The sequence below is a fragment of the Suncus etruscus genome, chromosome 13, assembly GCF_024139225.1.
Source record: "Suncus etruscus isolate mSunEtr1 chromosome 13, mSunEtr1.pri.cur, whole genome shotgun sequence".
Taxonomy (NCBI): Eukaryota; Metazoa; Chordata; class Mammalia; order Eulipotyphla; family Soricidae; genus Suncus; species Suncus etruscus.
The window spans coordinates 94,582,842-94,606,722 of NC_064860.1; the positions used below are offsets into that span (position 1 = coordinate 94,582,842).

At 45.2% G+C, this 23,881-nt stretch overlaps 1 protein-coding gene across 1 annotated transcript in view; it reads right to left on the minus strand.

Annotated features, from left to right (window-relative positions):
* Nucleotides 1-511: 511 nt before the first annotated feature.
* The window catches only part of KCNJ6 (potassium inwardly rectifying channel subfamily J member 6), a 218,934-nt gene continuing 195,564 nt past the window's right edge, over nt 512-23,881 (minus strand). The window contains exon 4 of the mRNA XM_049785398.1: nt 512-1,044. Within this exon, the coding sequence (XP_049641355.1) occupies nt 719-1,044 (326 nt within the window). The 3' untranslated portion in view covers nt 512-718. The remainder of the gene's footprint in view (nt 1,045-23,881) is intronic.

Sequence of the window (23,881 nt, forward strand, 5' to 3'; positions counted from 1 at the left end):
AGAAATGCCTAAAAGGCTAAGGGGACTCGGGTTTATTTTTTTTGCATCTTAGTTCTAAAGTTATGTATCTACACCTATATTGATGCTATATTTATGTACAGGATTTTGAAGTTCTGTTCTACAGTCTCTTTTTTGTACATGCTGGATTTTTATTAACTGCAGAAGAAAATTGACATAAGGCATAGATATGTACAGGTGGTCTCTTCAGCTCCCCTGGGCCTAAACCTGCACTGCTCACAGCAGGCGCATCCCTGGCCCGGGAGATGGAAATCATTGGAATCTACAGAAGGGAGAGCTCCACACACTCCATGTCTCACTGCTTGAAGAAATAGGCACTGGAGACCTGACTTATCTTGTCCCAGGTAGGATCTCGGATACACTCTCTCGAGTGACCTGGTATTGTCCAACAGAAGTAGGGAAGAAGCTAAGAAATCTCTAGGAATCTGGCAGGTGGTGTTTTGAGAGACCAGGCTCGTGCGCTTTAACCAAATCATGTCTACCTTGTCAATCCAAATAAATGAGTGAGGGCAGGTAGATATTTTACACCTTGAAGACCTGTTTTCTATAAAGAATGCAGACATGGAAGGGCAACATAAAGAACAAAGTTTAGAGAGACAGTGAAGAGAATGAGAAATCAGGGAAAGACTGTCGGGTGGTGGGAGTGGGGCAGAGGAGAAAGAGTTTTCCAGCCCAGGATGGGCAGGGAGAAATGGTGGAGTTACACTTTGGATTCGTTCTCTAGGTTGGCCACATCACCATTCCTCTCCGTCTGCTCTTCCAGGTTCTTTTCCTCCTCTTCCGTCTCCAGTTCTGCGTGCTGATTGAGTTTGCTGGACACTGACCAACTCAGGGGCAGCTCGGCCCTGTTGGCCAGCTCAGCCAGCTCTTTGGCACTGAGAGATGGGGTGCTGGTCTCGTAGGTCTCGTGGAAGCTATTGTAGTCCACTTCATAGAAGCCGTCCTCCAGGGTCAGCACGGGCGTGAAGCGGTAGCCCCACAGGATCTCACTGGTGATGTAGGAGCTCCTCGCCTGGCAGGTCATCCCTGAGAGAAGAATGAGAAGATATTAGAGCGCCTGCCTGGGCTGATGTTCATATAGTGTCCTGCATGGAGGCTTCAGCTCGTGTACGAGAATGTGTGTCCTGGAGATTCCAGGTTCATTAGTGGTACCCAGATAGGGCAAGGGGAGGGTTTTGGCTCGGATCCTGCCACCTCTCTGTCCTACATACACATGGTTGTGTACTTCTGGGTTTGCTACAGTCCCTGAGTTTATGATTCTGATGTGCAGTTGCTTTGAATCCTGCCTACATGTGAGTTCTTCCGCCATGCTCTTAGGCTTGTGGCCCCAAAAACCAAAAAAAAAAAAAAAATCTCTAAGTTTAAAAGTACAAGATAGAAAGGAGAGCTCACAAGAGGGACTCAGAGTACATTTCGCAGAAGAAAGAGCCGAGGAGCCTGAAGACAGGTAGGTGGAAATGATCCTCTCTGAGGAAGAGAAAGAGAAATTAATGATATCAAATGCACTGACACTCAAGCCCGATGGACCTCTGTGAACCACACTATCACAGGCATAGCAATATTCTTAGAAAATGACTAGGGAGGGGCTGGAGCGATAGCGCAGCAGTAGGTGTTTGCCTTGCATGTGGCTGACCCAGGCCAGACTGTGGTTCGATTCCCAGCGTTCCATATGGTCCACCCGAGTCAGGAGCAATTTCTCAGCTTGTAGCCAGAAGTAACCCATGAACATTACTGGGTGTGGCCCAAACCCCTCCCCCCCAAAAAAGAAAGAAAATGACTAGGGAGGGAGATGGGTAAGGAAGCAATAGGAAGCAATGCTTGAAAGCATAACTGATTAACACTTTTTTTTTTGTGTGGGGGTCACACCCAGCAGCGCACAGGGGTTACTCTTGGCTCTATGCTCAGAAATTGCCCCTGGCAGGCACAGGGTACCATATGGGATGCCTAAACCACCGTCCTTCTGCATAAAAGGCAAACGCCTTACCTCCATGCTATCTCTCCGGCCCCAACACTTTTTGGGATTATTCTTAATTTACGTAGCAGTGTTGTCTGGACTAAACCATTTCTCCAGAACCCCAAAACATTTGTGTGTGTTTAAAAGAATTAAAATTTCCTTACCCCTAAAATAATTAAAATATTAATTTGAAAACAATATTTTAAATTTTAAAACAATTTTATTCATAGTTGTGTTCTGTGAGTGGCTTTGTTTGGTTAGTCTTTTTTTTTTTTGGTTTTTGGGCCACACCCTGCGTTGCTCAGGGGTTACTCCTGGCTATCTGCTCAGAAATAGCTCCTGGCAGGCACGGGGGACCATATGGGACACCGGGATTCGAACCAACCACCTTTGGTCCTGGATCGGCTGCTTGCAAGGCAAACGCCGCTGTGCTATCTCTCCGGGTCCTGGTTAGTATTTTTTATTGTTTGTTTGTTTGTGTTGAGGCACACCTGATAATGCTCAGGGGTTACTCTTGGCTTTGCACTCAGGAATTACTCATGGTGGTGGTGCTTGGAGAACCATCTAGGATGCCAGAGATGGCACCCAGGTTGGCCAGGTGACCTTGCTGTGGTATCGTCTCTCCAATCCCTGTTTGTTCAGTCTTCTAAGAGTTTATTGAACTTGCAGGAAATGAATAGAACCAGCATCTCTTTTTGGTGACCATTGCATGCTGTGAGAAGGTCTGTATCTGGAACGAGGAGAGGGGTGTGTGTGGGGGGAGTGAATGCAAAGCCCACAGCTTCCAGAAGCCAGGAAATGAAGCTGAGGCACAGCTCAGGAATTCATAAAAGGCACTGAGCAAACACAGGGTCAGGCCCTGCACGAAGGGAACTACACAGGCTCAGTCCTATTTTTAGATTTCCAGTGACAAGTTCTATGGGAGATGTTTTGTGCAGAATACTGATAAGAGGGAAGCCATCCTCGAGAGGGAGACCAAGGATAAAGCCAGAGGTACTTACTCAGTAGATAGATTACACAGCAACATTGCCTGGAGAATACAAGTCCAACAAGACAAAATGTGTTTGAACCACCCTCACCACCTTTGAATGCTGTAAAATTAATCTATATCACCCGTGTTCAGAAGCAAAGACAGCATTGGCTGCAGACACATAACCTTTATTTCAAATAAAGGTTGTAAAATGCGTGTTTTTCCTGATCCCATGTGCTCATTTATTCTCAGTAAGAACCGTGCTAAATGGGCGCAGGTAAAGCACATTAAACATTTTTAAAGCTCTGAGGGAGGGAGAATAGCTGGAGGATTTACCAAGCTCAGGGGAAAAAAAAAAAGTGGCATTGTGTAATCTCTGCCAGGATGTGATAATTATTTAAATCCTGCAGATTCAGTCCACAGATGATCCTTTAAATAATAATGAGTCCTAATGCATAGGTTAAAAAATATCTTCAATAAACACTTGTATTTCTTTCTGCTTCTCAAACATTAGAATGTTAGTGAAGTCACCGCTGGCTTTGCAAATATAACTTAAACATTCATTTAAAAAGGAACTAAAAAGAGAATTCATGTAGTCTCGTTTTACTTTCACTAATTGTGGATAATTCACAAATTAAGTGTTGGGTTAAGCAAAGAACATTTGTTTACTGTGTTTAATGTGTATCAGGCGCCCGATACTTGTTGTACAACCACCTTGTAATCCACACAACAATCTTCTTGGGATGCCTCTATGATCTCTGATCTGTGAGCAAAGTGGGAAAACGACAGGGCAGGTCACTGTCATGGGGGTCAGAGTGTTGCAGACAGAATTATATGCCTCCAAAATCCATCTACTGAAGCCTTCACCTTCAATGCAACTGTGTTTGGAAATATTTCCATTAGAAAGGCAAATATACCACTCCTAGGGATATACCCTAAGAATACAAAAAACATAATACAAAAATAACTTCTGTACACCTATGTTCATTGCAATGCTATTTACAATAACCAGAATCTGGAAACAACCCAGATGCCCAACAACAGATGAGAGGCTAAAGAAATGGCACATATACACAATGGAATACGATGGAGCCTTCAGGAAAAATGAAGTCATGAAATTTTCCTATAAATGGATGGGCATGGAAACTATTATGCTGAGTGAAATAAGTTAGAGGGAGAGATATAGACACAGAATAGTCTCACTCATCTGTGGTATTTAAGGAAAATAAAAGACATTATTGTAATAATGCCCAGAGACAATAGAGATGAGGACTAGAAGGAACAGCCTATGATATGAAGCTTACCACAACGAGGGGTGAGTGCAGTTAGAGAAATAGCTACACTGACAATGATCATGACAATGATAGTGAGTGGAGGGAAATAAAATGCCTGTCTCAAATATAATTGGGGTGGGGGAGGAGGAATATGGGTGGTATTGGGGTGGGAAGGTGACATTGGTGAAGGGGGGTGTTTTTTTTTTTTTTTTTTTTAATAACTGAAACCCAACTACAAACATGTTTGTAATCATGGTGCATAAATAAAGATATTATTAAAAAAAAAGAAAGGTAGATTACAGTAAAATGAGATAAAAAAGGTGAAACCTTAATCCAATAGGACCTATATTCTGGTTAGAATAGTCCCCACACTAGATTTCCCTCCTGGGTGCATCAAGAGAAGAGGCCAGATGGAGAAGTCTGCAAGTCAGGAAAAGAGACCTCATCAGAGGTCTACACTGCCAGCACCTTGAGCTTGGATTTCTAGTCTACAGACTGAGGAATATTTTCTGTTATTGGAGTTCTCCACCCTGAAGTATTTGGTTACCACAGAGTATATTAGCATCCCAAGGAGATTAATTCCAGTAATGGTAGAACCAGGGTTCTAATTCATGCGTCTATACTCAAAAAACACTATTTTTAAATGTTTTTGGCAATGGGGATTTTGGTCACTGTGCTCTTTATCACTTTAAGCAGCCGATCCAGGACCTAAGGTGGTTGGTTCGAATCCCGGTGTCAAAGAAGTATCTTATTATGGGGCTGGAGAGATAGCACAGGGGCATTTGCTTTGCAAGCAGCTGACCCAGGGCCTAAGGTGGTTGGTTTCGAATCCCAGCGTCCCATATGGTCCCCGGTGCCTGCCAAGGGCTATTTCTGAGCAGATAGCCAGGAGGAACCCCTGAGCACCACCGGGTGTGGCCCCAAAACCAAAAAAAAAAAATGTTTTGCAAGTTAGAAAGGAGTTGGATGAATCATGGCCAAAGGCATGAGTGTTGTCCCTTTGTGCTAGGGAACATCTACCTACCCTTTGTCTTCCACGAATGACTTTCCTTCTAGCAACCATTTCCCCATAGTCATATCACCTAATCCTTCACATTCTCACCTTGTTTTCTACCCAAATGCTTTTATTCTTCATCAAGTCAGAATCACTAAGATGCTATGCAGTTTTATTTCTTTATAAAGAAAGTATGAGATCTCACATTATCAAACCATAAAGGACTAGAGGCTTCTTTAACTGCTTCCATTCTATTCTACATCTCCTTTCTCCTACATGAGACATTGAATTTCCAACATTCTATATTTTGCCTTGTTGGCTCTTTACTACAGACACACAAAATGGCTTTGGAACAACCACAACAGCAATTCTACCAAGGCATTGCGCACCCAACACTCAAACCTGGAGGTGGAGGACCAACTCACCTTCCAGTTGAAGTTAGAAAACGGGCCCTCTGGCCCAATTATGCAGTTTTTACTGTTGAGTTTTATGAGTTCTTTGTACATTCTGGGTCTTAATCTCTTTCTTTTGTTGGGTGTATGTGAAACTATCTTTTGTGAAACCATTCTGTGGGTGGTTTTTATTTTGTTGAAAGTTTCTTCCTCTGTGTGAAAGCTTCTTGGTTTGATGAGTCCCACTTGTCCATTCCTACTTTGGTTTGCCTTGCTTCTGGTGAGTCCAAACACATCGTAAAGGGCTAAAAACATGGGGGGAGGTATTGCCTATATTTTATTTGATGTGTTTTATGGCCTCAGATGTTCAATGTCTTTAAATCATTTTGAATTAATTTCTGTGTATGATGTTAGGTTGTTTGCCTCATTTCATTCTTTTGGAGAAGGCTGCCCAATATCCTGAGCACCATTTGTTGAAGAGACTTTTATGTCCCCATTGTAGGCTCTGGACTCCTTTGTCATAAATTCCTTGTCTTTTTATGTTCGGGTTGGTTTATTATTATTATTTTTGACTCTCAATTTTGTGTCCTTGATTTGTATGTCTGATTTTATTCCAATATCATGCTGGGTTAATTACTACCACTTTGTGGTACTCCTTAAAGTTGGGAGTAGGATGTCTCCTTTTCTGTTCTTTTTCTCTCAAGAGTATTTTTGCTACTTAAGCAAGGTCTTTCATAGCTCTATATAAGATTCAAGACCTTTTGCTGTAATTCTGTGACAATGTCTTCGGGACATTAATTGAGATTTTACTAAATCTATATACCACACAGTTAATAAAGTCACTTAAAAATTGTAGTTGAGGGGACCAGAGAGATAGCATGGAGGTAAGGCGTTTGCCTTTCATGCAGAAGGATGGTGGTTCGAATCCTGGCATCCCATATGGTCCCCCGTGCCTGCCAGGAGCAATTTCTGAGTGTGGAGCCAGGAGTGACTCCTGAGCACTGCCGGGTGTGACCCCCCCCCAAAAAAAAACACAAATAAAAACCAAGAGAAAAAAAAAACCAAAAATTGTAGTTGAAGAGCTGGAGAGATAGCATGGAGGGAGGGCATTTGCCTTGCATGCAGAAGGACTGTGGTTCGAATCCCGGCATTCCATATGGTCCCCCAAGCCTGCCAGGAGCGATTTCTGAGTGTAGAGCCAGGAGTAATCCCTGAGCGCTGCCAGGTGTGACCCCCCAAAAAAAACAAAAACAAACAAACAAAATTGTAGTTGAAGCAGCATTCTTTTTTTTTTTTTTTTTGGTTTTTGGGCCACACCCGGTAACGCTCAGGGGTTACTCATGGCTATGTGCTCAGAAGTTGCTCCTGGCTTGGGGGACCATATGGGACACCGGGGGATCGAACCGCGGTCCATCCAAGGCTAGCGCAGGCAAGGCAGGCACCTTACCTTTAGCGCCACCGCCCGGCGAGGCAGCATTCTTATAATGGTGCTAACATTTGTGTGTGTATATGTACTACAGCTTCAATTCTTAAAAAATTAAAACACTGTTGCCTTAAATATTACTGTAAAAGATTTGTAATTCACTTTTACCACAATAAAAAAAAAACCTAATACCTTATATGGATTTAGGGTATTTTAGATTATTTAGATTATCCATCTCCCTGGATATTGTTCATTATCTCTTAAATAAATGCATTGCTAGTGTAAAAAAATTAAATCACTTGTGAGTTAAAAAGTTGTTGACAGTTGAGTTTCAGTCGTACAATGTTTCAACACCCATCCCTTCACCAGTGCTCATTTTCCACCACCAGTGTCGATTTCCCTCTCAGTCACCATCCCCACCCCAGCCAGCTCTGTGGCAGACACTTTTCTACTCTGTCTCTGTCTTTGTCTCTCTCTCTTTCTTTTTTCCTTAAAGCACTGTGATTTACAGTAATAATACTGAAGGGTTATCAGGCATATCATTTTACTTCCTTTCAGTTAATAATCCAATGATGTTAATTCTTCCATTCTATGGACACAGAATATCATTCCATTTCTGGTTTTTTTTTTTTTTTTTTTTTTTTTTACAATATTGTTTTCCATGTACAGTTTCCCTCCTCCCCTTCCTCACATTTGGCAGTGCTCAAGGCTTACTCCTGGCTTTGCACTGAGAAATCACTCCTAGTGGGGTGTGGAGACCATATGGGTCCCAGCGCCCGTTTACTGTGCTATCTCTCGGGACCTATGTACTAGTCATTTAATGATTTGATTACATTTATTCCAAGATATTTAACTTGGGGAATATTATTTTAATTTATTTTTTGCACCCAGCAATGCTTAGGTACAGTCCATAATTACTCCTATTGGTGGAGGGACACCTTTTCCATATAGCCTTCAAGGACCCTTTTGTACCTTTCCTGGATAATAAGCTGTCAAAAGACTCACTTTGACTAAGTCACATCCTGTGTGATCACCCTTAAATAGGGAATGAAAACTAACCAACAAAATAAAAATACACACTAAGCTGATAGACAAAGACATCTATGATTTCCCAACATGAATCTTGGGGAAAGAACGCTGGGAGGAAGGTGATGAAGAGATTCAAACTCAGGGGACAGAGTGATAGTACAGTGGGCAGGGTGCTTGCCTTACAGTTGGCTGACCTAGGTTCAAACCTTGGCACCGGATATTGTCTCCTAAGACTACTAGGAGTGATCCCTGAGCACAGAGCCAGGAGTAATTTCTGAGTACTGCCAGGTGTGGTCCCAAAACAAAACAAAACAAAACAAAATAAAACAAAGCAAAACGTACAAATTCTCAATTAGGAGTGTTGGATTCTGGGGATGGTGACTATAGTGATGAGTTAGCACTATTGCAGGCTGAGGCAGATGGACAGGGAAGTTTCTAAAAACACAGACCTAAGAAACAGGAAAGAAGGATTCTTCTCTGAGATCTGCAGAAGTAGGTGTTCCCTTCCCTTGGGGCAATCATTTCAGAATCCCTGTAAGTATGTCCTATGAACAGAGCCGGATCTCTATGCCAAGTATGTCTCAGTAGAAAGAAAAGTGAGACTGCTTTAAGCATAAATGAGTGGCACCCCCCCCCCCCAAATCATCCAACCATCTCATTTCCCTTCTCTTCTCCAGGCTATCATCAGAAAAATGAAAAAAAAAAAAGGGATTCCAGCATGGGAGGGTGGTGGAGAGATGACTAGTAAACAAGGAAGAAGTAGAAACGGTTTGTTTGTTTTTGAGCTACATCCAATGAGACTCAGGGGTTACTCCTGACTCCACACTCAGGAATTACTCCTGCAGGGTGGGGGGACCATATGGGATGCCTGGGACGGAACCCTAATTGGTCATGTGCAAGGCAAATGCCCTCCCCACTATGCTATCTCTCCAACCCCATTAACTCCCTATTTTGATGCTTTTTTAAGAGTCCAACATTTTCCAGAAACAAGTGCAGTCACTTCATCTATAGTTGAGATGTCACCCCTGCAAGGGTCCCAGGTCTAATCTATGAGTCTGGCTGGGATCCGGATGGCCCATCTCTGAAGAGTCGCCCCTTTAACTTGTCATTGTCAGGGAGGCTGCTCTATGTGTCCAGCTCCAACCTTGCCTATTAAGGCAAAAGAAGTGGAAAGGCCCTCCCTGGGCATCCTTGTGCTAATCTCTGCCATCTCATTTTAAGGTTCCCTTGGCAGGGAGGCTGGTATGTTCCTGCATGCATGCCAGGAGATGCTGGCAGTGCCTCGGAGAGGCCAGAACAGCAGGTATCAGGACTCTGGGTTATAGCCTCATCTGGGTACACAAAGAGAAGCTGGAGTGCGTGTGCATGGGTGATTGAGGGGCAGGCGATGTGGTAGCTTTGTTTGCACCTGAAAACCTGGTTCTGAAAGTCTGGTTTTGGTGGTGTACATGCTCATGAGCCTCTGAGGGCCGGGCTATCTGGACACTGTTGCTGAGGCAACTGCAGTGCAGGGTTTGCTGAACAATCGCACCAGGGATGCTTGTGTGCAGAGCCAGTGCAATAGCACAGTGTGGTGGGCATTTGCCTTGCATACAATTGACTTGGGTTTGGTCCCCGGCATCCCATATGGTCCCCTGAGCACTGCCAGGAGTAATTCCTGAGCATTGCTGGTCATGGCCTAACCCACCCCAATAAAAGAGCCCTGTAGAAGTGGGTGGAGGCAGTAAGTGATTGCTGGTGGGTGGTTTTTAATTGGAGGGAGGAGAGGTTTACAGAGCCCCTGATGGAGGGCAGAGGCCCAGGGGATTCACTGCTGCTCAGAATCCTGCAAACAAAGGTCTTCAGAGAATACCTTTCCTCCAGGAAAGGGATCTAAGGCAGCAGCTGATTTCTCTAGGAGGCACACCACTTCCCACCCCCCCAAAAGATCCCTTGAGTGTCTGTCTAGAAGTACTGATTCTTCCACTTCAAGACAGAAAATCCTTGAGGCTGGAGTGATAGCACAACTGTGTGTGTGGGGGGCGATACTTGCCTTGCACGTGACCTACCTGGGTTTGATTCATGACATCCCATAGAGTCCCCTGAACCTGCTAGGAGTCATTTCTAAGCATAGAGTCAGGAGTAAGTTCTGGGTATGGCTGGATGTGGCCCCAAACTCAAAATCCAAACAAAATCAAAAGTACAGTTAAGAAGGCTCTGGCCTTGTGTTCAGCCGGCCTGGGTTTTATCCTGAGCACTGGTGTGGCCCCAAGACAAAATGAAATCAAACAGAAAGCCTCGTTTTTGCTGTCTCCATGATTAAATCATTTTTTCAGTGTTTACATGAGCAGGAAATAGAGCTGGGAATACTACTCATTCAGTTTTCAAATAAGAGAAACATCCTCAGGGCTTTCTAGTGGCCTATAGATATATGGATATGGATATATATGTAGATTTATACACATACACATATATGCCCCCAAACCTATCGAGTATTCATTAAATATTTTATCTATTATACTAGAGATGAAAAAATACAGCAAGGAATGTTACAGTTGATATGCATCAATTTGAAAATGAAGAAATAGACAAATACCTAAATATATATGTATTATATATGTGTGCACTTATACACAGATGATATACATATATACACATGTACATCACACACACATATATATATATACTTATATGCATTACATATGTATATAATGTTCCCAAAACAACATGGCTAAGAAGAGAAGCAGCGGAATGAATGACGGTCTTGGAGCTCCTCAAGAAACTGGATTGTCAAACCGCCATGTCATCCCAGGTAGGTTGCTCTCTAGCCGAAAGCTCTGAGGCCTCAGCGCGGGGTCAGGCTGGTTCCCCTTTCCTCTGGCCAGGCCCAGCAGTCCCCACTATCCACCTCCTCTACCATGTAAACGGCTCTGCTTGCTTCATAGCGCTGGGGGCACATGGCCACATCTGCGGCCACACAACACCTCCACATTTCAGAGTGCAGACAGCCCAAGTGGAGCACTGAAAATTTGATGAGGAAATTGTGTAGAAACCCACAAACTTAGGAAGTGAAAGCACAATGCCAGCACTAAACATCCCCGTAAAGCTTCAGGCAATGGCGTTAGCAAAACCACTGTGAGATGTAGCAGTGGCTGTAAATGGACTTTTATGGACCTATTTTCTGGTCAGTTTCTTTGCCATTTCGTTGTTACAAGCAACATGGAGTAAATCTACTTGTGCCTGCTAAGGGTGCAGACTCGGGGGTGGGAAGGTCACTCTGGTGGTAGGATTGGTGCTGGAACATCGAATGCCTCAAAAAACTATATTATGAATAACTTTGTAAATCTGGTGTTTAAATTAAGGGAAAAAAAAAAAAGAATAACTTCTTGGACCAGAAAGATAGCACAGCAGTAGGGCATTTGCCTTGCATGCAGCCAACCCAGGACAGACCTGGGTTTGATTCCCGGCATCCCATATGGTCTCCCAAGCCTGCCAGGAGCGATTTCTGAATGCAGAGCCAGGAGTAACCCCTGAGCGCTGCCGGGTGTAACCCCCCCTCAGAAAAACAAAACAAAACAAAACAAGCTGGAGAGAATACATATAGTCAACCTGGCACTGATTCCCTGCATCTTATATGGTCCCTGGAGCACCTCCAGGTGGTAATTCCTGAGTGTAGGGCCAGGAGTAACCTGTGAGCATTGCTGAAAATGGCTTAGAAATTTAAATAAATATATAAATAAAGGAGAGAGAGAGAGAGAGAGAGAGAGAGACAGACAGACAGACAGACAGAGAGAGAGACAGAGAGACAGAGAGAGAGACAGAGAGAGAGAGAGAGAGAGAGAGAGAGAGAGAGAGAGAGAGAGAGAGAGAGAGAGAGAGAGAGAGAGAGAGAGAGAGAGAGGAGAGAGCAAGTTTGCTTGTCTCACAACTCGTGAGTGAACCTTACCCCTAGTTTCTTTGTGTTCGTTTGTTTACAACTTGGTTTTACCCGAACCAGATTTTCCTCCTATTTAGCATGTTTCAAGCAAACCTGGGCGGGACTGGCTCATGATAGGTCTCTGTCCTTACTTTCCTGCCCGAGGGTAGTCTCTATACTCAATAAAAACTGCAGTCTGGCAAGCAGCTCTCTCTTGGCTTGATGAAACAGGTTGCCAGTCAGACACACACATTTCACTTCCAGCTTTATTTGGGTTATTTTCTGTTGCTACCCTTGCTCCAGACCAGCTTTCCTGGGTGGAAATACAGCATTTGGAGTCGTTACAGTTCGATGTCTTCTGAGAGTCTGGGATGGCCAAAGCAGCACAAGCGAGATCAGAGAACTGGAAAACAGGAATTTGGGGGCCCCTGGTGGATGTGAGGTCTGAAGCTGGGGCTTGCCATGGGGCTCCCCTCTTCTGCAGCTGAGCCCATCTGCTGGATGGGACCCAAAGGACCAGATTCACAGTTCCCCTCAGAGTGAAAGGAGATGCTTTGGGTTGTGGGGGCCTTAACAATAGGTGCCATTGGCACAAATAAACAGTTTCCAAGTGTCTCCTAGGGGCCACATTCTACTGTAAAATCCTCACATTGCAAAATCAACCCATATGTTGTATTTACAACTCCAGGTGAATGGGTCTGTGTCAGGGTAGCTGTGAAAAATTAATAAACCAAGCTAGTCAGGAAAGAGTCATGGGTCGGTGGTTTCCTGCCTCATGGTCTCTCTCTCTCACCAAGCCAGACTGAACTTTCTGTATTCTCCAAAAACAAAATCAACCAGGTGGGGGAGGACAGAGTGAGACCCAGGTGAACTTTTACATATCAAAGGGCTAGGTGAAAAGGAAAGAGGAAATCAGGGCAACACCTTTGTTTTGGGTAATAGCTGGGTGTCATCTAGCATTCTAAAATAACTATGATATTAGAAAGGTCCTTTAGAAATGATAAACACGGGCCTGGAGAGATAGCACAAGCTTGCCTTGCAAGCAGCCGATCCAGAACCAACGGTGGTTGGTTCGAATCCCGGTGTTCCATAAGGTCCCCCGTGCCTGCCAGGAGCTATTTCTGAGCAGACAGCCAGGAGTAATCTCTGAGCACTGCTGGGTGTGGCCCCCCCCCCAAAAAAAAGATAAACACATGTCCACGGTCTGACCTAATGTCCAATGATAGGTGACTAGATGCAACAGACCGAAATACAGGCTAGAAAACTGGGCAATTACCAACAAATAACCGCAGTTCCTCTAAATAAGCCCGAGGAAGGACAAATACTAGGTGGTTCCCTCATCTGTGGGTCAATCCAGGGTACGGGGCAGTCTCAACTGATAATAGTCAAGGACAATAGCTGAGAGTAAATGTTAAGATGGGAAAACTGGTGGGAATGCTGCCTGGTCCAAGCCTTATCGAAAATATTATGGAGGGTTCTCAGTAAAGTCAAAATTGAGTTCACATAGGACCCAGCATCCCCTGTTTTAGGTATCTTTCCCCAGGAGAGAAAAACATTCATCCAAAGAGCTGTATGCTGTATGCTTACGGCTATTCATTACAGCACTCAGTACAAAGTGCAAAGACTTGAATCAACCTAGATGTCCAACAACAGACAAGTGGATCATGAAGATGTGGTACATATATATAGTAGAATGCTACATAGCTGTAAGAAATGATGCAAACATGCAATTTGCAGCAACATGGATGGAACTGGAAGACATTATGTTAAATGAAGTAAGCCAGAAGAAGAAGGATAAATATAAATGATATCACTTTCATGTTGCATTGAGAATAATTCAGGGGTCTCAAACTCACGGCCCACAGGCCGCAAACGGCCCTCCCCTCCGTACAACATTTTGTGGCCCTGTCCTAGAGGAATCTTTTTTTGTTTTGTTTTGTTTTAGTGGTTTGGGTCACACCCCCAATGTTTAAGGCTTACTACTGACTTTGCACTCAAGGATCACCCCGACTTTCCCTCCTGCGGCCCCCAGGTAAATTGAGTTGGAGACCCCTGACTACATGAAGAAACACAGTGGTCTAAATGATAGTTATCTCAAACACTGTTGGCTCTAGTCTAGAGTATAGCGAGAAGGAAAGAAACTGAATGACAGAGAAGAAACACAAATATGAAAGAATGGGGCCAGGGTCCAAGTGGTCTCAGGTTCATTAGAAGTGTTGAAAAGGGGCCCGGAGAGATAGCACAGCGGCGTTTGCCTTGCAAGCAGCTGATCCAGGACCAAAGGTAGTGGGTTCGAATCCCTGTGTCCCATATGGTCCCCCGTGCCTGCCAGGAGCTATTTCTGAGCAGACAGCCAGTAGTAACCCCTGAGCAACGCCGGGTGTGGCCCAAAAACCAAAAAAAAAAAAAATAAATAAATAAAATAAAAAAAAGAAGTGTTGAAAAGGACAGAACTAATATCCAAGCCAAAGGCAACAATAATGGAATCAAGAGATCCAAACTTTAACAATCTAAACTTAAAATGGGCCTGTTATACCCTCAGGCTGGAAAGCAGGGGAGGTGGTACTGGGGATTGACCCTAATTCATTGCATGTCTGAAACCCAACTATGAAGGACTTTTAAATCACAATGCTTAAAAAAACTCACAACTGTAAATCCCTGGAGGCCAGAGTGATAGCACTGCGCTGAGTGGAGGGCATTTGCCTTGCACTCTGCTGACTAAGGTTTGAGCCCCAGCATACCATATGGTCCCCGAGTCTGCCAAGAGTGAAGTAACCCCTGAACACTTCTGGCTGTGACCCCAAAACAAAACAAACAAATAAACAAACAAAAACCCCAAACGCCCTCCAAACTCTCCTCCCCAACAACACGGTTTGGGAGGAGTGGGGGAAAACAACAGAGCTGGGCCACTACAATAGTGGTGCCCATCAATACCATAAAATGAAGCGCCAGTACAACCTCATCATCTAAACTATAATAAAAACAATTAACTGATGAATATTGAAAAATCGGTTTTTGTTTATTGCTGGTCATGGTGGCCAGCATGAACTAAATAACCCCCCAATCCTTTCCTTTTATCTTCTGGGGCTGCAGGGGGCTGGTGGAGAGACGCAGAGGCAGAAGCGCAGTTCAGGAGGGAAGGCACACACCTTGGGCTGCTTTTTGGGGGATTGACAATTGCTGAAAAAACGTTATAGGGACAGACAGACACCCAGGTAGACTCTGGCGGGCCCGGGGATGGCTGTGCCCCAGAGACACCACTAGGTGTCGCTGGCACCCACAGAATGGGACTACCTCTGAGACTCCCTACCCTGATTCGTGGCCCTGCCTCAGTGGAGCTAGTGGGGAGGACCCGGTCTGCTAACTGCTCTCTGGGCCAGCAGCTGAGCATGGGGGCTTCCTCAAGGGGGGGGGGGGGTGTCCCAGCTGTTTCCCAGCTACAGCAGGATGGAAAGGAGGCAGTCCAGGTGGGTTCTACGTGTGCTTCCTGGCTCCAAGGCAGACATTGTGCTTTGCCACATGATAGGACATGGAAGGAAGGAAGGAAGGGATTCAGGCCCCATAGAAAGGTCATGGGGGGCCTCAGGGACAGGGTTTGAGCATTACTTGGCTTGGGTAGGCTCAGAGTTGAGATCACATGGGTGAGGAGGTCAAGAAAATGAGCAAAATTGGTCCAGAGCACGAATAGTGGAACAATGCAGTTAGGTTACAGAGGAAGGACTGTGCTAATGAGAGTTGGGACTGATCACTCTGGACAGAAATGGATGCAGGAAGGAGGGAAGGAGGGAAGGAGGGCTATGCATGGTACCCCTTCATTAACAATAGTGCAAATCACAGTGTCTAAAAGGAAAAAGAGAGAAGTGAAGTGTCCCAGAGGCAGGCAAGGAGGGAATTGGAGGAAAACTAGGGACTTTGGAGGGGGGAAAGGTCATTGATGAAGGATGGTGGACACTGCATGACTGAAACTCATCATCAGACTCAATCATGAACCACTTTGTAATCACGGTGTTTAAATAAAAGGGGAAACAATCTGGGCTGGAGGGATAGCACAGCGGGGTTTGCCTTGGGTTTGCTTTGGGTTCTATCAATCCAGGTTGAATCTCCGCATCCCATGGGTCCTGTGAGCCTGCCAGGAGTGATTCCTGAGAGCAGAGCCAGGAGTAATCCCTGAGCACCACAGGGCGTGGCTCCAAAACAAAACAAACAAAAGAGTAAAACAGGTAAACTGGGTGTGTGTGGAGGGGTGGACATTCCTGCAGTGGGGACGCTAGCCTATGCCTGGACGCTTTAACTGAGGCAGCAGGGCAGGAGGACAAAGGGAAGCTGGGGGGAAAGTTGACTGCAAGGCATGGGGTTGGGGGGGCAGGTCTGCAGCAAGCTCTGCCTTATAGCAAAAGCATCCCCAAAACTCAGTGCAGAATTCGGTTCCCTGTAATTGCGGCGATCGTCCACCAGAGGCCGCACGACTCAGCCCCTTTACCTGGAGGCTTAAATACCCCCAAAACAGCACAGTCCCTTGAAGCATCGCCCTAGACATGCACCCCCTAGGTTGTGGGCCTAACCCGGAAGATATTTATTCCCTGCTTAGAGGTCGTGGGGGGTGGGGGTGTTGAGCCAGGAATAAGCCCTGAGCACTGCTGGAGGGGGGCTCCCTTTCTCAAATGCTGGCAGCAAGAAAGACATGAAAATACCATTCACTGGGCTGGAGTTGATAGCACAGAGGAGATGGTATTTGCCTTGCTTGCAAGCAGCCGATCTGGGTTCGATCCCCGGCATCGCATATGATACCCAGAGCCTGCCAGGGGTGAGCCTAGAGATAGGTAATGCCTGAGTGCTAGCTGTGTGGCCCAACAATACAAAACAAAACAAAAAGAAAATACCGTTCATGAAGCAAGTCAGAGATATGGTAACTTTTGTGATTTGCAAAAATGCGCAGAACTGACAAGGAAGCAACCACCCTATAGAAAAAGACTGGACAAACAGGTATGAATTAGTGGCCCATCAAAAAAAAAAAAAAAAAAAAAAAAAGGCGGCACAGAGCAAAAAAAGAAAAAAAAGAAAAAAGGAAAAAAAATTCCAACATGCGCATTTGAAGGGGCCCCATACATAATGCAGACTTCTTAGGCTGTCTACACTGGTTGGCCATTAATGGTCTGTAGTTATCTGGTTAGAATGCACACCAGTGTGTAAAGCCACAGAAAGACAGATGCTGGGGAGAGGAAGTTATGCACACTTTTAAAATAATTTAAAGAGGGCACGGAGAGATAGCACAGCGGCGTTTGATTTGCAAGCAGCCGTTCCAGGACCAAAGGTGGTTGGTTCGAATCCCCGGTGTTTCATATGGTCCCCCGTGCCTGCCAGGAGCTATTTCTGAGCAGACAGCCAGGAGTAACCCCTGAGCACCGCTGGGTGTGACCCAAAAACCAAAAAAAAAAAAAAAATTTAAAGAAAAAAAATTTTTTTGGGGGGGGCTACACCCTGTGATGCTCAGGGGTTACTCCTGGCTATGTGCTCAGAAATCGCTCCTGGCTTGGGGGACCACATGGAACACTAGGGGGGGATCAAACCGCTTTCCATCCTAGGTTAGCACGTGCAAGGCAAGCACCCTACTGCTTGTGCCACTGCTCCTGCCAAAATTTAAAGATTTTTTTTTTTGTTTGTTTTTGGGCCACACCCGGTGACGCTCAGGGGTTACTCCTGGCAATGCGCTCAGAAATTGCTCCTGGCTTGGGGGACCATATGGGACACCGGGGGATCGAACCACGGTCCATCCTAGGCTAGCGCAGGCAAGGCAGGCACCTTACCTCTAGCGCCACCGCCCGGCCCCTAAAGAATTTCTTAAAGAGTTAAAGAATTCATTACCCAATGAAAGAATTTATCTAACTACAAAAGAAAGCAAACAAACAAACCCAAAAAGCTAAAACAACAAAATTTGGGCCCGGAGAGATAGCACAGCGGCGTTTGCCTTGCAAGCAGTCTATCCAGGACCAAAGGTGGTTGGTTCGAATCCCGGTGTCCTATATGGTCCCCCGTGCCTGCCAGGAGCTATTTCTGAGCAGACAGCCAGGAGTAACCCCTGAGTACCGCCGGGTGTGGCCCAAAAACCAAAAACAAACAAACAAACAAACAAAAAAACACCAAAATTCTACTATTACGGCCTCTTAGCATTTATCCTGCGGAAATTTAAGAGGCTGTTTGTAGTGCTATTTGTTTTTTGTTTTGGTTTTTATTCTTTTGTGGTTTAAAGATGATTTAATGAGTTCTTTTTTTTTTTTTTCTTCCCCCCTCTTTTTTGGCCACACCCAGTGGCGCTCAAGGGTTACTCCTGGCTCTTGACTCAGAAATCACTCCTGGCATTTAAGAAAAATGAAAGACATTCTTGCAATAATAACTTTCAGACACAAAAGAGAAAAGAGCTGGAAGTTACAGCTCACCTCATGAAGCTCACCACAAACAGGAATGAATTTAGAGAAATAACTAAGTTTCGAACTATCCTAATAATGAGAATGTACGAGGGAAATAGAAAGCCTGTCTAGAGTACAGGCGGGGGTTGGGTGGGGAGGAGGGAGATTTGGGACATTGGTGATGGGAATGTTGCAATGGTGATGGGTGGTGTTCTTTACATGACTGAAACCCAAACTCAATCATGTATGTAATAAATTTGTTTAAATAAAAAAAAAAAAGAAAAGAAATCACTCCTGGCAGGCTTTGGGGACCATCTGGGATGCCAGGGATGGAACCCGGGTCTGTCCCAGGTGACCACATTTAAGGCAAAGACCCTGCTGCTGTGCTATTGCTCCAGCCCCAATTTAATGAAGTTTTATAATGTCTAGTGCATGCATTAAAACAAATGAACCACAGGAATAATGTAAGTCCCTGGTTGCAGAAGAAAATATTAGGGTGTATTAATGCATGTAGACTTTGCATGGATGTGTCAGGGGTCTTTTGAGGGGATTAGGGGCTGCAAGACAGGAGCATAAGGAGCTGCAGAGGGGAATGCAGGTTCTGACAAAGACCTTCACTCTATTAGATTCCATCCCATGCAAAAGCACAATTATTATTATTATTAGTTTTTAAAATTTTGTGTGTTTTTTGGCCACACCTGGTGGGACTCAGGGGTTATTCCTGACTCTGTACTCAGAAATCACTCCTGGCAGGCTCAGGGGATCATATGGAATGCCAGGAATTGAACCCGGGTCTGTCCAGGATTGACTGAATGCAAGAAAAACACCCTACAACTGTGCAATTACTCTGGTCCCAAATGCATGACTTTTAATGTCAAAATACAACAATGAAAATGAAAGGAGCTGAAGAACAAGAATGGATTCTTTTTTTTTTTTTTTTGGTTTTTGGGCCACACCCGGCGGTGCTCAGAGGTTACTTCTGGCTGTCTGCTCAGAAATAGCTCCTGGCAGGCACGGGGGACCATATGAAACACCGGGATTCGAACCAACCACCTTTGGTCCTGGATCGGCAGCTTGCAAGGCAAACGCTGCTGTGCTATCTCTCCGGGCCCAAGAATGGATTCTTGACTTGCAAGAAGAGGTCATAAACTCAGGGTGACACTTAAAGCTCTCCTTTATTTCACATTTGAAGATGGTGGCAGGCATAATTTAGTGGCTCTAAAGTGGAAAATTAAGAGGATCAACCAGCCAAGCCAAATTGGCTACAGGGGTGGAAGGTTTAGGCCACTATCATCGGGAAGGAAAGAATGATCATGTTCGTGAAAACACACTGGAAGACCAGGGAGATAGGATGGTGGGAAGGGCACTTGCCTTGCATAATGCTGATCCCAGTTCAATCCCAGGCACTGCCTTTTTTCTCCTGAGCTTCACCAGAAATGATCCCTGAGCACAGAGCCAGGAATAATCCCCAATGCTAGATGCAACTCTTAAATGAAAACCAACCAAACTGGGCCAGAGAGATAGCACAGTGGTAGGGTGTTTGTTTTGCACACGGCCAGTCCAGAACAGAAGTGGTTCAATTTCTGGCATCCCATATGGTTCCCCGAGCCTGCCAGGGGCAATTTCTGAGTGCAGAGGCAGGATTAACCCCTGAGCACTGCTGAATGTGATCCAAAACAAACAAACAAACAAACAAAAAACAACCAACAACCCCCCCAAACAAACAAACAAAACCCCAACCCAACCAAACTGGACATACTTTGGATGAATGTAGGCTTTCAAATCTGTGGTCTCCAGGCACCCCTCTATGGATGGTGATTGGGGAGAGGTGTGAAGGTTGAGGTCATTGTTCATGCAGACCACTTGCACTCATAATCCTGGGCCCTGAGAGGTGCTTCCTTTGACAAAATTGTCCTTCATGAGATACCCCACAATCTTCGCAACACTGGCCATCCAGCACAAGAACAGCAAAGTGGGTGCCCCAGCTAATATCTCCCCAATGTGGAACTTGATGCCTCCAGATGACTGGAGGAAATGTCAGGTCATTATAAATACTTATTTTTTTGGGGGGGCACACCCACCAGTGCTCAGAAATTGATCCTGGCAGGCTCAGGGGACCATATGAGATGCCGAGGATTGAAACCCAGCTCTGTCCCAGATTGTGTGCAAGGTAAATGCCTGCCACGGTGCTATTGCTCTGGCCTCTACAAATACTTTTTAAGTACAAATACATCACACTAAATGGCCAGGGATCTATCTATGTGGTGACAAATACTTCTCTTTCTTGGCAAGCAAGTGACATTGGGTACCATGAAGGGAATTTCTCGATTAGATGAAACATACTTTTATCCAAAACAAAGGCGTTCCCCCAACTTCCTCTTTCCTTATCACCTATCCCTTTGAGATATATATATATATATATATATATATATATAGGGGGGTCACACCTGGTGGTGCTCTGGGATACTTCTGGCTCTGCTCTCAGAAGTCGCTCCTGGCAGGCTTGGGAGACCATATTCTTTGGGAGACCATCATTGGTCCTGGATCGACTCCATGCAAGGCAAGGCATCCTACTGCTGTGCTATTTTAAATGTCCACCTACACTGGAATAGCTTGATATAGGTACCTTTGTCACTCACTTGACTCTCCCCCTCCTGGTTGGGAAATAAAAGGTTTTTTTTAGTTTTGGCATGGCATCCTGAGAGACCATGAGGTGAGAAAGCACTGACTCCATGATTCTCTCCTGACTGGCTTGGTTTATTAATTCTTTACGGCTACCCTTTTTAGACCTGTCCACCTGAGGTTAGAATATGGTGCATGGGGTAATTTCACAAACCCCAAATATTGTTCCACACAGACCCAACCTTAGGAGGCTGGGAGGAAGACACATGTGGACTGTGTTTTCTTGGCGATATTTGGGCCTTCCTTCCTTCCTTCCTTCCTTCCTTCCTTCCTTCCTTCCTTCCTTCCTTCCTTCCTTCCTTCCTTCCTTCCTTCCTTCCTTCCTTCCTTCCTTCCTTCCTTCCTTCCTTCCTTCCTTCCTTCCTTTCTTTCTTTCTTGTCATACTTGGAGGTACTCAGGACTTACTCGTACCTCTGTGCTCACTGCTGGTGGGGCTCAGGGGAACATATGTTGTGTCAGTGGTTGAATCCAAGTGACTGCCTGCAAAGTAAGCACTCTACTACCCATTGTAATATCTCTCTGGCTACTGACCATTTTATTTTATTTTACTTTAATTTTTTGTTCATTTTAAAGAATGGGCACAACTGGAAAAGCTCAGGGCTTACTCTTAGCTCTGTGGGCAGGAATTACTCCTGGTGGTGGTGCTCAAGTGACCCTATGAAATGCTAGAGATTGAACTTGGGTTGGCTGCATGCAAGGCAAGCTCCCTTCCCACTGGACTATCTCTCTAGCCTCAAAACGTTGACCAGGGCCCGGAGCGATAGCACAGCGGCATTTGCCTTGCAAGCAGCCGATTCAGGACCAAAGGTGGTTGGTTCGAATCCCGGTGTTCCATATGGTCCCCCGTGCCAGCCAGGAGCTATTTCTGAGCAGACAGCCAGGAGTAACCCCTGAGCATTGCTGGGTGTGCCCCCCCCCCAAAAAAAGTTCATTTTCCTATTTGGAGGTGACCCCTCCTACATGGCTGCCTGTTGAGGCTCCTTTGGGGGTTCAGGCAAGAGTCAGTTTATGGGGTCTTCTCTGGTCCCATTAAGCAGGAGTCTTGTCTTGCTTTCCTAAGCCCAGCCACAATGAATATCAATAATGTTTATGTGGCATAAACTATAGTTCATCTTTGGGGTTCCTTTTTTTTTTTTTTTGGTTTTTGGGCCACACCCAGCGATGTTCAGGGGTTACTCCTGGCTGTCTGCTCAGAAATAGCTCCTGGCAGGCACGGGGGACCATATGGGACACCGGGATTCGAACCAACCACCTTTGGTCCTGGATCGGCTGCTTGCAAGGCAAACGCCACTGTACTAGGGGAGATGAACTCTTATTGAAACAGCACAGCTGGACTCCCAAATGCAGAGCCCACACCCTGCCTTCCCCTAAGATACTGAACACTGCACGTTCACACACATCAACTGATGTCTTGTGACCAGTAATGACCTTCACTTCCCTTTGTTTAAACTTTCTGAGTGTGGGATTACTGGGCTGATCTGTTTCTACCTCACTCAGTCTATGCCTCATTACTCATTGGTTGGAAATACCTTTGTTGCTTTGTTTTGTTTTGTTTTTGTTTTTGAGTCACACCTGGCTACACTCAGGGTCTACTCCTGGCTCTATGCTCAGAAGTCGTTCCTGGAAGGCTCGGGGGACCCTATGAAATGCTGGGATTCAAACCAGTTTCAGTCCTGTGTTTGCCACATGCAAGGCTAACGCCTTACCATTGTGCTATCACTCCGACCCCATGGAAACACCTTTGAATGTAGCACCTTGGATTGGCTTTGAGACCAGCTGGTCCCACCCTTCTGGTGTGGCCATTTTCCCTCAGATTAAATACTCACATTGGGAGGAAGTCACCCTCTTGCTTTTCTGGACCTCCATGGAGTTGGCTGCTTTTAGGAACTAAGGGCAAATATGGGGAACTCTTGAAAATCCGTGTGTGTGTGTGTGTGTGTGTGTGTGTGTGTGTGTGTGTGTGTGTGTATTACTCTCCAGACCCACTATTTGCTTCCAGATCTTCGTCTCTCCAGTGTTCTGGTGTTTGAACCTAAGGACTTTATTTTATATCCAAACCCAGACAAAACTATGCATCCTATTGGCCAGGCCTCTGTATACGTACCTACCCTCACCCATACTAAATAAGTTGTCTCCCTGAAGCTGCTCTCAGAGGACTTGTCTTCTGACTCTGCTGCCCTGAGCTGTTCCTCCTGGTCTTGGTTGCAAACTTGTCCAGGATCCAACATCACCAGCAACATCACAACAATTTATAAATAAATAAGGAATTTGTGGGACATGGTCACCCCTAGTTTTCAATTGTTGCTTTTGGTTGGTTACTTTAGTGGTACAATTGAATAGTTGAGAACATGAAGGGCACAAAGTCTAAAATATTTTCCAGCTGATCCTTTGCAGAAAACGTTCAGACAGTGCCCTCCCCTAAAATGCAAGTTCCCTAGAGGGAAGCAGAGCTTGTATTTCTCTACCTTTGTGTCATATCAGCAAGTGGAGACTGACAGTCTTGCTGACAGTTTTTAGCAAATCCATCACTCTTTCTGTCTCTGTCTCTCTCTCTTTCTACTGCCTTTTCTCTACTCTCACTTGGGAATCTGGTCAACTGACCTTTCCAATTTCTTTCTTTTTTGGGGGGGCATGCCTTGCAGTGCTCAGGGGTTACTCCTGGCTCTTTGCTCAGAAATCACTCCTGGTGGTGCTCAGGGGACCATACCAGATGCCAAGGATTGAACCCAAGTTGGCTCTGTGCAAGGCAAATGCCATCCTCACTGTACTATTGCTCCTACCACTCTTTTCCAATTTCTTAAAAAAGAAAGAGGTTTTATTTATCTTTATATTCTCTGGGAATTGG